At 43.5% G+C, this 17,255-nt stretch overlaps 1 protein-coding gene across 5 annotated transcripts in view; it reads left to right on the forward strand.

Annotated features, from left to right (window-relative positions):
- ANK2 (ankyrin 2) overlaps positions 1 to 17,255 on the forward strand; it is a 274,403-nt gene that overhangs the window by 72,136 nt on the left and 185,012 nt on the right. For 3 of the 5 annotated variants that reach the window (XM_041459291.1, XM_041459292.1, XM_041459300.1), the window contains exon 1: positions 15,816 to 15,911. The exons of the other annotated variants lie outside the window; for them this stretch is intronic. In XM_041459291.1, coding sequence (XP_041315225.1) covers positions 15,831 to 15,911 — 81 coding nt within the window. In that variant the 5' untranslated portion in view covers positions 15,816 to 15,830. Of the gene's footprint in view, positions 1 to 15,815; positions 15,912 to 17,255 lie in introns of those variants that run through there. 5 annotated transcript variants of the gene reach the window in all.

Consider the following 17,255-nt stretch of genomic DNA (forward strand, 5'->3'; position numbering starts at 1 on the left):
AGTAGGTGAAGTAGTGACTTTGCCTTGGCTTGGTGCTGTTGGCACACTTAGCTCTTTGAAGCAGCCTGTGCTGTGGAAATAGTAAAACAGAGGTGGAAGGGCTCATGGGAGGAATCGCATTTACAGCCTTCTGTTGAAAATCACTAGCACTACTTATTTGTTCCTAATGAAACACAACGAATTTTCCTTAATTTGGAGCTTCCCTCAGTCTTCAGTACAGGATTTCCCTGTTGAAGGGTAAATGTGTGCTCATGTTCTCAAAGCTGTATTACTTTGGCTTACACGGGAATTTCTCAAAAAGGAATGAATGACAGGCCCATGTATGGAAAGATCTTTGGTAGAAAAAAGGTTTTTTAAAAATTGAAATGTGAGGGGAAAAACCGTTCAAGGCTATCCCTGTTTATTCCTATTCACAAATAATTTCTGTCATCACATTGAAGGCAGCTGTTGGACACAGCCTTGACAATGAAATTTTCTTTTTTGTGTGCGTGATGAAAGGCCAGTGTTAAAATATTTTCGTTACCATATGTAAAACTGGTGGCATTTTCCCCTTGGAAGCCTTGGGGATAATTGGGGGATGTTAAAAAAAAAAAAAAGGGGTATGGTGACTGCTTTGGTGGAGAGATGCCCAGGTTCATTGTAACTTGTACAGTAGGAGCAGGGAGGGTTTCTGCTGTGGTTTTGTTTCTGCATTAGACGAGTCATTATTAGAAGGTACCCTAATGATAAATTAATAGAGAGTGTAGATTAAACACTCCCAGGAATTCTTAGTTAACTGTCATTTGACCAGCCCTGCAGAAAGCTTGTTTTCACTGAAATCCTGAAATTGAAGAAGCAATGATGTAAGCCGTTCAAAGGCTAGAGAATAAAAGGGGATTTTTTCCACCCTTTAATGAAAAGAAGCTTTTGTTGGGGAAGGCAGTGCTCAGAGTGTCCTACAGTGTCCGGGAGCAGGAACATGCCATTCCTTCCTTTACTGCTGCCCTTCTGCCAGGGCTGCATTTCAGTAGACCATGATTATGTGGAAAGGGCTTGATTTTCCTCACAAAGTGCATGTGGAATTGGTGTGGATGTTCACAGGAGCTGTGCGCTTCATCTGGGAAAAGAGGCTCTGCTGGGAGCTGTGGATGGTGCTCCGTGCAGGGAGAGTGGGCAGGACCTGCTCTGGCCACTGCTGTGCTCCTGTCAGAGTTTCCATGTCAAACACAAAGCTTTGCTGTGTCACACATGCTATTTGTGCTGTAGCTTTTCTCTCAAGGGTTTGTTAGGGAAGTGAAGGCACACAAAGCAAGAGTCCAGCATTCTGGAAGTGAGGAAACCCAAAGCACTGGTGCAGTTATTATAATAAATAAGAATGGGGCTGTATGTGCTAGGCACTGTATGGATTTAGAACAACAAGTGCCCCTTTTCCTGAAGAATTTCCTGCCTAAATGGATGATTCATACACAAGACAACAGAAGGCCTAGAACAAACAAATTGCAGGAGGCTTGGTAAACACTCACAGTGTGTTATTATTAATAAACATACAGACACGCATGTATATATACCCACACACTTGTGTATTTGGGTGCAGTTTAGCTAAAAAGGGAGTTGTGAACAGAAAGCATGAGAGAATGGAGTGAGGGAAAGAAGGGAAGAATTGTAGGGGAAAAAATAGGACAGAAAAAATGTTTGTAAGACAGGAGGAGCTAGACAAGAGTTAAAACACTTGAAATTACAAACTGAGGGAGGAATTGCAACAGACAGCTCTCCAACTGTATAGAAACAGGATGCTATATGGTGGGAAGGAAATATCAAGGCAGTTTTCCATCTTCTTGAGAGAATTAAACTTTCTCCTTTGTCCCTGCAGACAAGTCCTGGCCTCTATGGCCCTTTCTCTGAAAGAATTTGTTTGGCTTGAGCTTCCCACACTCTTCTGGAGCCCAGGTTTCCAAAAACGTATGGTGTTCGTGGAAATGTGCTGGAGAAGAGCACCAGTTCTAGGCTGGCCCTTCTGAGTCTCTGCATGTCAGTGTGAGCCTCGTCTGTCCAGAGCCTCAGCAGACCCCGGCCTTCCCTCTGCCTTCAGCAGAGCCAGACCTGCTGCAAGGGGATTTTCTTTCAGGAGCTCCTCCTTTTCCCAAATATCTAAATCCCTGGATCCATTCTCCCTTAAAACACTGATCTTATGATAAGCTTGACCTTTGCAGCTGTGGGCAGGGAGACAGATCTGGTTTATGTTCTGAAGCTCTATTGATTGGAGAGAGCAGCAACAGAAAGCAGCTCTGGAGGGAAGAGATCCTGTCAGAGTACAGAGCTGGATATGGGAGAACTGACCTGACAGTGGTTTTTGTGTGGACTCAGTCCAGGCCTCCAATAACAGCAGTTTATATCTCGGTCTCTGATGTGGTTAAACTCAGTGAATTAACATGAGATAAAAATATGTAATGGTAATAATTTTATCTGTATTTAGGATCCTTCTCCTTAATGAAAGGACTTGAAGTTTAATTTTCCTCTTGTGTTGAACAGCAGCCCTTGACTTCGCTTTTAATAAGTCATATAACTTGTGAAATCATAGACAACAATATAAAAATGCAGAGTTTGCCTTCACCTATGGTTGATTCAACAGACTACACTAAGCTGTAGGGATTGCTAAAAAAGAGGAAATAAAAGCCTTCAGCAAGGCATTGTTTAGTTTTGTTGAACTTGATGTATGCTTTTTAAAGTGAGCACTTTTACTTCTGTATTAGAAGCCCTGTGTCAAATTATTGGGTTCTTCTTGTTGATGGTAATGCCCAGCTGGAGTAATGCAGTCATATGTGCTAAAATCTAAGCTGGCTTTATGTTTTAAAAGTAAAATAAGCCCATTTCTATACTGAGCAATGGTGTTTACCAGTTACTTTTCACTATTTTTCACTATAGCCTTTATTCCATTCAGACACGTTACCTGGGTTTCGTGCCAATGTCAGCAGTGCAAATATTTCCATTAAAACTGAGAACTAGAAAGAGTTACAAAATTGACTTTTTGTGTTTTTCAAATGTTATCAAAACACAGTGTGTTTTTCTAACATTACAAATACTGCTGGGAAGGAACAAAAACTCATTATCAAGTGAGAAATTAATGAAAGCTTTTCTGCTGGAACAAAGTCTGCATATTTAACATTAGCCTTTTTAATTTCTTCATATTTCAAATGCAATTTGAAATATGAAGAAATTCTCTGTGCTGAGAATCTGAAAACAGTTGTGAGCATGCACACCTGAATAATGTTTGTCTTCTCTGGTGGGAAGCAAACCTGTCTTTTGACAACAGATGAGGTTTATTTGCTGTGTGCTTGTTTTTTGTGGAATTGAAAGTCCTTTTCTCGTACCAGGTTTTGATTCCCACCCTGTGCAGTAAAAAGCAAGGATGTGTTTGTGGAAACAAAGAGTGAAAAAGCCATGTGAGACAAGGTGTACATCTGCTGCAGGAGGAAATGGATCTGGCAGATGAACAAACTGGTTCTGACTCTGCTGGAATCAGGAACCCAGTCAGTAAAAGATGCCTGGAGTGAGCTGGGACTGTGGGCCCAGCCTGGTGCTCCCTCGTTGTTTTTGTGCTCCCTCATGACTCGGGGTCCTTTTCATCCCTTGCACGGTGGTTTCCAGGTTGTTTTGACTATTGTGCTTTCAAGTCTGCTTTAGAACCTTCAAATCTGAGCTTATGAAATTCATAGTAGGTTTCAAAGCATGGCAGGGAGAAATAGTGCTGAATTTTCTCCCTCTGAAAGGCTTATCAAAAAGGAAATGAAAACCTGTGGTTGCCACTCTGTGGGTTGATTTCTGAAATGACTGCAAACCAGACTGGTTCTCCTGCAGCTAACTGTTCCCAGCTGTAGTTGCACATTCCAAATTTTATGAGTATTTTTGCTGGCAACAGGAAATATTTTCAAGTCTTTGCAGGATAAGGCATCCATTTATTTTACATAAAATATTTTGTTTATCTTTTCTTATTATTCTGCATGTGGAAATCTTGCTGGTGCTTCCAGAATGAAAATTCGCAATTGCAGTTACAGAGAGTTAAAAATATCCAGTTTCCTAAGTGTTCTATTAGATCTGGTGTTTTAAATCAGATTGGGTTTCAAAATTCTGTGCTATTGTAGCTGCTTTTCTGGGAGAGAGATGCTAAAGCCACTCCATACTCTGTCTGTGCTCATTAAGAATCCTGACTTGAGTGCAGAAGGGAAAGAAGCCATTATTAATACATGTCTGATACAAAAATGAAGCAAAAGAATATTTCAGTGAGAGCTACTCTGTAGTATTATAATCCAAATTTATTTGGTACCTGTTGTGTCCTCCTGTTGTTGGACTCAAACATTTCAGGCTTTTTCCCAGATAATTGCATATGTTAATTGCTGATCTGGAAACAGTGTGTTTATACCCCACAGTTTATTGATAAAAGATCTTTGTACAGAGTTTTCTGGATCCACTCTGTTCGGTTCACTTATTTCACCAGTTTCACGGTGGCTTATCAATTATGGATGAGGGTAGAGCTGTCTTTGGGTTTATTTGCTTTCCTCTCTGTTTTCTTTGTTTCTTTCACCAGTAGAAAAATTCCTGTTGTGCTTGGACTGAGCCTGGAATCTTCCACTCTTTTGTCTCAAGGTCAAGTGTAGCAGAGGCTCTTGTGGCTGCAGCAGAAATGTCCCTGTGCCACGAGGCTCTTCAGGTGGCTTTGCTCCTTCCCAGATTTTATTTCTAGAGACTTTCCAAGTTTGGATTTTTCACTCCATCCTAATACCACCACGAAATGCTGCAAGATGGATAGTTACTATCCCAAAGCGGTGTTTAAAGAAAATGTGGCAATACTTCACAAGATAGAGACGTTCTAGAGCTTTTTTTTTTAATTGACAAAGACGTGGACCACATATCAAAATATTTTTGGTGATAGATAGGATATGTTACCCAAAAGTGTGGATTTTTTTTTTTTTTATTATTTGAAAGCTATTTATAATGCAATAGGTTTAGCAAATGGTTTGGAAACAAATAAAAAATTTGGAAAATTATGAACAAAAATAGGAGAGGGGAGGTCACCTTCCCTGCTCTTGAGCTAATGTAGGTGTCAGCAGAAAAATGCTTTTGTGGGCAGATGAACTCTTTTTGGATGAAGGGTGGGCTCAGCAAACCAAAGTGTGTTTGGAAGAATATTTGGATAGCATTTTGTCCCCCAAGTCTGTTTTGTTGCTGACACTGTGGAGTGAAAGGGTGTTCATCACACAACCAATAACTTCTGGAAGCTTTTCCATCCTGCTGTCTGAGAACCAGCTCAGGTTTGTGCTCTCTTCCTCCAGAGCACGAGTCTCAAAGCACAGCAGTTGTCAACTTTTTCTTTATGGGCAAATTTATCCTACATCATGTACACGTTTTCTACATGACCTTCATCCTCCAGAGCTTGGCAGATGGACATTTCTCCATCACTGTATTTGTATTCTTTGTAAAATTATTATTATTTTCTAAACTGACGTGAGCTCCTGGTGCACAGCAGAGGTGTCTCTCTTCTCTCTGATCCCCCTTCCTATTTTACACAACAAGATTTCTCCCAGTAGCTGAAATGATCAGATAGAGTAAGTTGGGTCATCTCAAGCACCTGTGCAGGCAGCAAACACCACCACAGCTTTTGGGGAGAGCAGTTATTTAGGAAGATGATGTGAAAATCTTCTCTGGTTGCTGTGGGCTGTGCTCCGGACACTGCTGTGTCCCAAAGCCAGGGGTCCCGTACCACCCCCAGGCTTGGCTCTGGAATAAACAGTGGTCCAGAGACTGTCCTTGCTCTTCACTCTCAGAGTTGCCTATTGAGACAGGGAGTTAAAAAAAAAAAGGCACTCATTGCAAAGTGACTCTAAGATCAAATATGCTACGGCTGTTCGCAGTAGAGTGTGTGAAGGAAGGACCTGTTTGAAAGCAGAATAGGCAGTGTAGCCATTTCCCTTGAATAATTTGGGGGTTTCTGCTTTTGTTAGAATGATTCATCCTGCTACTCACCGTGGGAGTGTTAATTGCCACATGGTAAGAGCAATGTCACCTTCTTAAGGTGAATCTGAGAGAGTCAGGCAGTAATTTTTGTTGAAGGAAATGTCAGCTATAAAATATGGTCTCTTGCAGTGTGTTTCCAAAATGGAGCTCACTATTTGAGCAGCATGTTCTGATGCTAAGCTGATGTTTTTGGTTAGGACTCATCATTGGTTTGATTATTAATTATAATTTACTTGTAAATTGTTAAAGATCTTGAGAAAGTTCTGGCTGTCTGGTGCAACTTGGAAAGCAGGAACAGCATTTGTTTCATGCTGTTTAAGAATTCTGACCTAAAAAACATTTATGGTTTAAAGATGATTCAGTCAAGTAAAACCTAAAGAGAAATGACGTGTCATTGTTTTACACTGCAATTTGCAGGACAGATAAACTTCCAGGCTGCTGTGGGAGGTTATTTTATGGTTACCCCTCCAGCATGGATTTTAAGATCATCGTGATACGTAAAAGCACTTCAATGTGATTAAATGCTTCGCTGAATTGAAAGATTACTGCACGTGGTGCTTGGCTGAGGACAGAGCAAAAGGGTCATTTGAAACTCAATTTCTCCTGTGTCATTTGTCAGAGCAGCCTCAGGACTGGGAGGGATCTCTTGCTGACCTTGGATGACCAAGGCACATCCACAGAAAATCCCAGCACAGCCTGGGCCTGAGCTTGTCTTCAGTCCAGCACTGAGGACCTAAACAGCTCTGTGCGGAGTGTCTTCTCAGTGTCTCACAAAGACAGCATCTTCAAACTCCTTCTTATTTTTTTTCTAGTGTTGTGAAAGTGGTTATTTTAAAAATGTTTTTACAAATTACAATACCTGTGGGTGAAAATAAGAAGGAAGCACCTCCTATTTTTAAATGTGTATTTCATTAAGTACATATTCATACAGTTCCAAAGAGAATATTTTCTAACAAGATGGGTTTTCAGTAGAAGAATGTCAGCTTGATGAACCGAGGCCTTCTTTTACAGTAAGGGAAGAACAAATTCTTTGTTAAACGTTACTCCAGTTTTTGTTGCTAAATATATAGACATGCAGTTTTTCTCTGCAAGTTGGAGGAAGTGTTTTTTCACTCAAGGCAAGAAACTGTCCCAGATATTTAACTATGACAGTTCAAAATGGAACACTGTGGCAGGAAAAAATGGGGTGCACAGAGATGGCAGCGTAGTGAGGCATAGAATTTGAAGCTTTTTAGGGGGCAAGGATTGTTCAAGGTCGCAGTTCTTTGTGATTCCTCCTTGGGCCTGAAGGAACAGGACTGTGGGACAGCTTGAAGCAATCTGTCATGTAACAGTAATAATAATATTGAAAATAAAACCTTGTGAACAGCAGTAAAATCTTCTAAGAGATCATGACTTAGCAGAAGGTCCCCACCGCTGCGCAGAGCTCTGTGCTCCCAGTGACCACTGCGTGAATCATTTCCCTGTCTTGTGGGTGGACTCAAGCTGCTGCTCTGTTCTCTGCTCATCCTCCTCTCTGGCCTTCACAAAATCAGTTTGTAGTGAGATGCACTTGGCTGTGTCCCTGTGGCGTTGGTGTGTAGGGCAGTTGGACAGGACAGCTTCAGAGCTGCTCCTGGAGTGCCAGGGATTGGCTCTGGGGGTGCTTGCTAACAGCCAAAGGAGCTGGTGTCAGTGCTGGATTAAGTCAGAAGAGCTTGTGATTTGTCTTGCCTGTGGAATATATATTTTTGGTTAATTAACCTTTTCTTTTGCTTCTGAAGTAATTCTTGCAAGCCCTTTCCTGTTTTGAACAGCTGCCTAATGATGGGTTTGACATTTGCTACCTAAGAGATGAGATCACTGAAGTGTCAGGGGCTGTCAAATCAGGAAATCTCACTCTGATCCCATCTCCTATTTGAGTCCTTACTCATTGTGCATATTTAGCTGTACACACACACTTCAGAACTGCACTGGAAGGAGTTAATGGAGAATGCAGAGTTAGGAGAGGCTTTTGCAGCCTCTGACCCAGTCGTGTCCCAACATCACCATACAGGCTTCAATTACACATGCCCCTAATACTTTTTCCGAAGGTCCTGCTGCATTTGATGAGCAAACTAATGATACACATTTAATGAACAGCTACTCCGCAGCTTGTTTCCCGCTCGTTGCTCAATTTGTGGCCCCAGGCCTTATTTAGAACATGTTGTTTAAACATCTCTTTGGAAGACAGAATTATTAGTCCCTTGGGGCTCATCTATCGTGCTCATCAAAGTCCTATCTAGTGTGTGGAAAATAATTAATTCATTTTCATTATGTTTCTGTTAGGTGAAGAGACACAGTTATTCCTGTTCAGTGGATGGAATGCTGAAGACAGGGAGAAAAATACTCAGAAGTTTTGAGTGTTTGGACCCTTAGTTGAAGAAAACAGGGATTTTTTTTTTTCAAGTTAGTGAATTTCATCTCATTGATCCCAGGTCAAAACTGTCCTTTTGACTATGATTATCCCTGAGCCTTTTTAAGCCTTGGAGGAAAAGATCACAAGGTGGATGAGGAGCATCCACAAAATGAGAAACTTTGTGTGAGCAGCTTGTTTTTAAGCACCTGTCTTGTATGAAGCATGAGGAGGGGACAGATGGAGCAGCATGGGTGCTGTTATCCGCTGTGCTGATGGGTTGCTCTGGCTGGGAAGACAATGTCCTATTCCTTGTCCTACACCGTGTATGCCAATTTCCCTGAATCTATCTGCAAATCAGGCAACAGACGCCCTTGCTCTGAATCCTCTGTGGGTTCCTCGGTGTGGCAGTCTCAGCCCTGAGAGCCAGGCCCTCTGATGAAGTAACAGATACAAAATGGTAGGATTAGAGCATATAAAACATCAATACAGGTGCAACTAAAGTTACACAGGTGCCTTTGCTTGTTAGTTTGCCTTGCTTCTGGAACAGTAGACAATTATCTTGACCTTTTCCTCCCTGGTTTTGGGGAATGTTAGCTTTAGGAAGCACTGACTCTTCTGTCCATCTCCCCTTTTCCAACCTCTAGGGTAATTTCTCTGCCCCTCCTGTGCCACTAGGACCATTCCCAGATTCAGTCCTGGTTCTTCTTGCCAGCAGTGTTGGCAATCCTGTTTACCCTCTTTGTGTTTTTTGATCCAAAACACGTGGATATAAAACCTTTAATAGCGAAAGTCTTTCAGATGAGCATTTTAAATTCATCTTGAGGCAGTATCAAAAACCTTAAATTCAAGAGATGGAAATTTGATCAGAATATTTAACAGAAGGAACACGGGTCCTAGCGAGGTAAGGTTCTATATAGGAATCATAACTAACAGCCACACCTATAGTAATGGAAACCTTAGAGGCTCATTTGAGTGCTTGGCAAAAAAAAACTATTAATTTTGTTACATTCTGCTGAAAATGTGACACATTTCTATTGCAGTTTGTGTATGCTAAACAATACAAATGCTGTATTTTATCAACCCATGACACAAAGCTCTTTTCTAACTTTCCTCTCTATTATAACTGATTTCAGATTTCATTTCTGGTAGTCTTTTCTTTTCCAGATGAACACAAGAAAAACTGTCAATTCCTTGACTCCAAAATAAAATATAAATTAACAGTTATCAGAAGGAAAATAATTGAAGGCATAAGAGAAGAATGCTTTGAGCTAGAAAGTCTCCCTGGCAAGTGTCTGGTTACTATAGCAATCGCCACGGAGCACGTGACCAGCATGATAATTGCAGGGGACCTCAGAGCCTTTTCTCTTGCCCAAGTTTGATGTCCTCTCACCAGAGGTGTCACGTGAGGTCACATCCCCACAGCCCTGGCTCCCAGATGGATGGATAACGCAAACGATCAATTCGCGGCTCCCACCGGGCAGAAAATGGCGCGTTCAGTTCACGGGTTTTAATTTGTTCGATCTACAGCACGCCGCAGCTGAGGGCAGGGATTTCTTCTCCCTGCTCCAGCGTGTTTTAAATCTACGTTTTGACTGTTGGTTTGTGTAGCACTGGTTGCTGTGTATGTGTTTTGTGGAGCACTTGGAGCTAGGCAGGCAGCCCCAGCTCTGCAGAACTTGGCTGACAATTTTAACGTGGAAGTACAATAGAATCCCAGCAACTCAGAGGTGTTAATATTGAGGGACAAAATGATGTAGTGTTTCATTAAAATAACCTGTCATTTTAAAGCCAGTTGTTTATTTTCACATTTGCTCCTTGTGTCTGGTGTGTTTAGTGGCTTGGCTCCGGTAATAAGGAAAAAATAGAGGACACCCTTTCCGGAAAGAAAATAATGCAAAATTTGCATTCTGCATGACTTAACCTTTTACTGGCTATTGGGATAGGTAGCCTCTCATTCCTTCCAGTGCACGGCACTGCTGACTTCACTTTCATCACTGTTTAAAGGCTGTTGAGAAGTCTGCTAAAACATGTTAAATATTGATAGTTCCTTGCTTCTTTCATGGAATGATGCTTTTCTAGAGGACAGAAGCAACAAGGAATAGAGCCAAGTGATGAAATATATATTAAACACATATACAAATAGTTAACAGTATCAAACTCAGATGTTAAATTTTCATGGTTTGGAAATATCTACCTTTGAAAGAAGAACCTTTTCTGTACTCCATGCTTTCAGTATGACTGTACATCGCCAGCTGTGTCAGATGTGACTGACAATGACACGGCACTACTGCCTATTGTCCTTTACACAAGGATGCAGAGACATCCTCTTTGTTTGGAGGTTGCTACCAGCAACAGATACTCCTGCGAGGACATGAGTCACCCACGTGTGTGTGGCACAGAAATATTTGCTCTCCCTGTGCTGTGTGGGAACCAGTGACGTCAGGTGCTTGTGCTGTGCAGGTGTCGGGGGTCCATCCCATGGGACCCCCTCCAGCCTGGCACGGGAAGAGGGGCTCAGCTCCTCCTGCTGTCCAAGGCACAGGTGCTGAACTCAGGAGTTCTGAGGAGCTATTTTCCTCAGAAATAAGGAGTCAGGTGGAGCTGGGATTCTTCATTAGTTGTATTCCTACTGGTTTTCCTTCTCAAACATGCTTTGTTAAAACAATGGAAGGACATATCAGGTGTATTTCCTAGAAGCTGGCTGCCTGTTTTTTGGCCATCCTGCTGTCCTGAGATGGTTGAATACCAAGTCAATCATGGCTGTGTAATAGAAAACCACATTAAAGAAACATCACCTTGTTTTTTGTTTTAGATTCAAACTCTATAGCATTCCAGTACTTAAACACTTTTTCTACAAGGATGAGGGGGAATGGCTTTAAACTGACAGAGTGCAGGGTTACATGGAGTATTATTAAGAAATAATTCTCTCTGAGAGTGGTGAGGCTCTGGCTCAGGAGATTGCCCAGAGAAGCTGTGGTTGCCCCATCTTTGGAAAGGTCCAAGGCCAGGCTGGATAGGGCTTGGAGCAATCTGGGCTGGTGGAAAGTGTCTCTGCCCAAGACAGGGGCATTGGAACAAAGTGGTCTGTAAGAATTCTGGTTTTTAATGGAAAACTATGGAGGAATCTGCTTATTAGTAATTTATGTTTGTCCTTTATATGTATATATATGTATAGGAGGAAATAAATAGGGAGCACTTACCTAACAGTGTGTAAGAATGCTTATTTGGGTGATGAGTGTTATTTTACTTCATCATCAGAAAAAGAATTGTTCAGATTTTTAAATGTAATTAAATGGATGCACAGTTTATCTCTTTGCTGTTGCAGCTCAGTTTAATGACTCAGTGGTAAACCATAGGCAGCTTTTTCACCCTCCTGTGCTTTGCTCTGTTGTTGCTGTCTTATCAGGGTGGGCCAGATGGCAGCTGGGGTTCAGCTCAAGGTAACCAGCAGAAACTCCTGCAGTGGTGGGTCGATAAAATCCCACATGATTATCTGTGGTGCACTGCTGAGTAGGCACACAGCACTTACCACACGTGGGATTTAGAGGGGGCTTTATTATAAACATTGGAGTGACTGAGAGGATATAGGTGTCACCGTTTTAACAGTGACAGTATCTGCAATTGCTCAGCTGGAATAGCTGAGTATTTCAGTGTTTTAACCTCTGCTGTTACGTGACAATTGCAGAGGGTTTGCTTTTAGGACAGGCCAAGTGGAGATGAGTCTCTGGAGATCACAGTCCAATCCTTGTCTTGGATCAGGGTCAGCCAGGGCATGTTGCTCGGGACCATGCCTCCTAAAGTGCTGAGTATCTCCAAGGATTAAGAATTCCTAGTCTAGCTAGGTAATATGTTTCTTTACTTTTAAAATGTTTCTTGCATTTAAATTTGTACCTGTTGCTGGCTACCACCGAGAAGAGCTTGTCTTGGTCTTTACTCTTTCCCATTTGTATTTGACACACTGATAAGACACCCCTGGTCTTCAGTTTCCATAATGTGAATATGGGAGTGTCCCAACTTGCTGACAACATTGTTTAAATTTTTTTTTTTTTTAATATATAGGTAGTACAGGTGCAGAATATGAAGTAGGGTCTGGATGTAGAAAGACTATGTGGTTCAACTAGAATACAAAGTTCTAATTTTCATTGTGTAAATTCTGACCATTACATACTTAATGGATCTGCTGCTGTTAAATTCAGCAGGAATGGAGCTGGTCTTGTAGGATTAAATTTTTAATTGTGGAAGCCACCTGGAATGCTGATACAGGGAATGGCTTTGGGAAGTCCTGTGTCAGACTGACGGTGCGGACATGCCTGAGGTAGTGATAAGCCTTGGCCAGCAGCAGTGACCCAGCTGCACCATCACTCTGCTTGGTGCAGGCTGGAGCCATCTGCCAGCAGCTCTAACAGGGATGCTCTCCTTTGCCTCGGGTTTGCATGACAACAGGAATGAGTGTGGGAGCGAGGGTCTGGGAAACACCCAAGCAAAACTGGGCAAGGAAGCCCCTCTGACTGACCACGCCTAGAGTTAAAGGGATTCCTGCGGTACTGCTGCCCTGAATGCCGGTGTACTGCAGGAAGCTTCTGGCAGGGCTTCAGAGAGAATGGCCAGCACGCTGCTCGAGGACTTGGGGGCAGCTGCTTCACTCCTCTGCAGCATTTCTTTGCAGCTTTGTGAAGTAAATTTAATCTGTGTGGAAACCCCCCTGATGGAAAGTGTCTGAAGGGAGGTAATTGTGTGTTGTTAACCTGTTACATGAGGCTGGGGTTCAGGTGTGGGGGGGGATTAAGGTCAGCCAAGCAGCTGGACTTAGGGGTCATGAATACATCCTGGAAACAGCATAAATGATGGGATATATCCGTGGGAAGTCTCCACACACTAATCCACCTGCTCACCTAAACCCTCATTCATGGGGACTGTCCCATCATAAAACACCAGCCCTTGCACCTGGTTCTGTGGGTTCACAGATAGGGTTTGGAGATCTGATATCCCCTTTATAAGCTGTTGAGAGCTGATCAGGTATGTGTCTGCAGCCCGGTGTCAAGTCAGTTAAAAATTACTTTCTGTGTAATTCCCTGGGTTGGAAGTTTATGTCCACATATTTTTTTTTTCAGCTAATAAATTTTGTGAAGAAAATGGAATACACATGCTATATTTTTTTCCCTAACTGCTTTAAATGAGTATGAATGCCTTCAGCATTTCTGAATATTTAGGACTTGCTTGGCTGTTTGGGCATTTCTGAGGCAGTTTGTGTGGTTCTTAGGGATGATTTTGTGCTCTTGTTAGACCTGTTGTCAGTTTTCACCTGCTGTGACTCCCTGGCTGGTTAGGTTGGTTTGGTTTCATGCTGGATTTCTGGCATTGTGGGAAATGAAGAGTACTGCTGTGTTGTTGCTGAGCAAGAGCGTTGGTTTTCTTTGTCTACACCTAAAGCTGCACTGCCAAAGGTGAATGCCCAGGATTTGGAGAGAGGAGCTGAGAGCAGTTCAGGTTAATGAGGCTTCAGTAAACTTGTACCTGTGAATTTGGGGTGGATTTGTAGCTGGAATACTTGTCACAAAAGGCTTTTCCAGAATTCTGTTTGTGGGCACTGTCACACTGTACCCTAGATTCACCTGGGAGCACTGAGAGAAAAGATGGAAAGGTCAGGTGAGAAAGGTGGATGGAAATTGGAAATCCCCAAACTGTGTCTGTCTCACTCCTCCCTCACACCTTCCAGCCTGCACTTAGCCCTGGCTGCCTCCCCGGAGTGCTGCCCTTTTGCTCCTCACAGTGACTCCCAGAGAATTCTTCCTTTCACCAGGCATCAAGCCTTCCATCATTTAAGTCTCTCGGGGAAATCTGCTCATTTCCTGGCTATCATGGAAGTCTCCAGCAATCCTGTTTCCTTGTTTTTTTCAGCCTGAAGATTAAAAGTAAATATAGAAATAAGAATATAATAAGAAGGCCCATCTCTAGGGACAGAGGGACCAGTGATGGATTTGGCAGAGTGAGAGAGTTTATTTTTCATCCCCTTTACATCACTGTAATATCACCTGATCTCTGGGTCTTCAGAGCCATCATGCATGATTGTTAGTGTCAAGAACCATCATGTATGATTGAAGTTCACTTCATCTTTACACTCAGAAATATCAGTGATTTAATTTTTTAAATAGTGCAAGAAACATTGTAAGAAGAAAAGACACAATACATAATCGCCGCATACCTCAGCAATGTGCTTAACCCAAGAATTGCTTATTGGGAATAAACAAATGTCAGGCAAAGAGTGTGAATGGCTTAGTTTGGTACGAGAAAGGGCTGGGCAGGGGGATGAATTTGCTCAAAATTAGGCTAAAATGAGAAATGGGTGCTGATCTCTCTCTTTAAAACCTGCATCTGTGTTTGTGAGTTAAAAGAATAGCTGCATCTCCACAGGTTCCCCAGATGAATTCCGTGGATGTCTGACGCTGATAACAAATGACTGTTGTACGTCTTCCCCAAAATCCTTGCTGTGACTGTGATTGCAGCTCTAATTATGGCATAACAGATGCAGTGTTGTATAGCACCCGCCTTCTTGAAGATCTGTAGCTCCCCTTACTTCTACATGAGTTTTCTCATTTTAGTCCAGAATTTACTACTGCTCGCAGTAACAAAGGAGTCGCTCTCAAAGTAAGGAAAAGAAAGAAAGGTTTTGAGGTTGCTACACTGCTCACATTGTTGTTGTGCTGCAGATGTTCGTTGTGTTTGCAGACAGCGCGATTGTGGGAGAGTGAATTCATGCCTCACTGGGTCCTTTCCACTTTCTCCAGCCTCTCCTCTGCTGAGTAAGCAGTTAAAGGGAGTTTTTTCTTTTGTTTGAGGAGGAGGGTGAGTTACTTGGGCTGGTTTTTTTCAGCTGGAAGTGGAACCAGTGTAGTTTTTTTTTTCTTTTTAAAGCGTTCATCAGAAGAAACAGAAGAATGCATTTACATGTGAATGTTGCTGTGTTGTTCTTCCAGCCCAAGGAGGAGGTGATTTATTTTAGTGATATGAGCGAACTCCTTGCGTGCCGTGCCAACCATTGTCTGCTTTGGTAGTGACAGTGAATCATCTCTTGGGTGTTACACTTGTGGACAAATACCTCGCTCACGGATGGGTTTGGGGACAAGTAAGGTGTGCCAGCAGCATCCGCTGCCGCAGGGAATTGCCTGGAAGTGTCCGAGACCAGACAGGGCAGGTTGTCCTAATCCAGCGCAGGGCGTCCCTACCCATGGCAGGCGGCCGGAACCAGGAGACGAGCTTTGAGACTCTTTCCCAACCCCAGCCGCTCCGCGATTCCAGCAGCTTTTCTCCCCGGGAGCATCGCCCGTCCCCGCCCCGCCGCCGCCGCCACGGCAACGCCGCCGCCGCTGCGCCCGCCCCCGGCCCTGCCCCGGCGGTGCCACCCCGCGCCGGGCTGGGCGCGGAGCCTGCATGGCACGGCACGGCGCCGGCACTGCCGCTCGCCAGCATGAACGAGGAGGCGGCCCAGAGGAGCGACGGCGGCGAGAAGTGCAACGGGGGCAGCCAGCGCAGGAAGAGACCCAAGAAGGTGCGGGCGAGCCGGGCGGGGAGCGGTGCCGCGGGTCCCGGGGATGCTGCTGCCCTGCCGCCGCGAGCAGGGGGCTCTGCCCGCCTGTTTCCGTGCGGAATGGTAGCGTGGCGATAGCAGAAACCTCGCTTTCTGTCGTTTTTGTTCTGTGGAAGTTGGTGTGGCTCGGCAGTGGGTGCTGCTCAGCGCGGGTTTGCCTCGGCTGCCCTTTAAGAGAGCGGGTGGTTTGTTTTGACAGAAGGTGGGATTGGCTCGTCTGCTGCCACACATCCCTTCTCCTTCGAGCTGGAGTCTTACAAACCTTTGGTTTATTTTTCTAGAAATGTTTCTCGAGGTCATACTGTAAACAGCCATAGAGAGATCCATGCTAGCTATTGTACCATCCGCGGCAATTCGGTGATGCTAATGACAAATACCTGGGTGAAAATGTGAATTTGTCCAGCCACACCCAGTTGCCAGGGCACTTTCTCTGTGCGTCCAGTCTCTCTGTCACAAACGGCTGATTTTCGAGGTATAGCTTGCCGTGCCCACTGCTTCAACCCCACGCTTGAGGTAATTTCTTTTTAATGGCTTTAATTGCAGGCAGCTATTTATTTCTGTTTAGGCTTTCTCTCCCCTTTAGGAGGAGAGATGCCTGTGGTGCTGCATAATTATGACATAAACGGGTTTACCCTTATGCTCCCCTCCCCTTCTTTTATGCCAGTTGCTATAACCTGAGTTACCACACTGTAATGTGGGGGACTGCTTACAGGGTGAAGAGGAATTGTTTAATCCATACACAGCGTACACTGATGAATTCTTCAGTCCCTCATTTTGCATAGAATTTGCATTTTAACCAGCACTGTTCACGAGCAAGACAAATTGTTACAGACTGTAATAACGCGCAGACATGTGTTTGGGGGCTTCTGCATGGGGTTGGACCTGGTGAGGAAAAGCTCTTGTGCAATAGGTTAGTCCCTTTTATTATCACAGAGGGAAGATTCTGTACCTACAACCACAAGGGAATGGGGGAATCCAGTCTAAACGAGAATTTGAACAAAAACACCTTCACCCCACCCCGTTGTGCTTGGAATATCGCCTGGATCCCCGCACTGTGGGAGATTTTATAGCATCTTGGCCTTATATTTGAGCAGAATCTAGTAGGAAGGGGGATACCTGCTTTGTCTCATCTCTGTATTTGAAAGGTTTATTTGAGAAAAATCCATCTAAGGAAGCAAGAATCAAAATATTAAGTGTATAGCCAATGTTTTAATTGGACTTTTGGGTTATCTGGAAACAATATCATATATTAGGAGAGAGGTTTTGAAGTTTTGAGGAGTCAAAGTGGTTGTTTGGATTGCTTCT

This window comes from Pyrgilauda ruficollis, unplaced genomic scaffold (genome assembly GCF_017590135.1).
Source record: "Pyrgilauda ruficollis isolate IOZ18807 unplaced genomic scaffold, ASM1759013v1 scaffold134, whole genome shotgun sequence".
In the NCBI taxonomy this organism is placed as follows: Eukaryota; Metazoa; Chordata; class Aves; order Passeriformes; family Passeridae; genus Pyrgilauda; species Pyrgilauda ruficollis.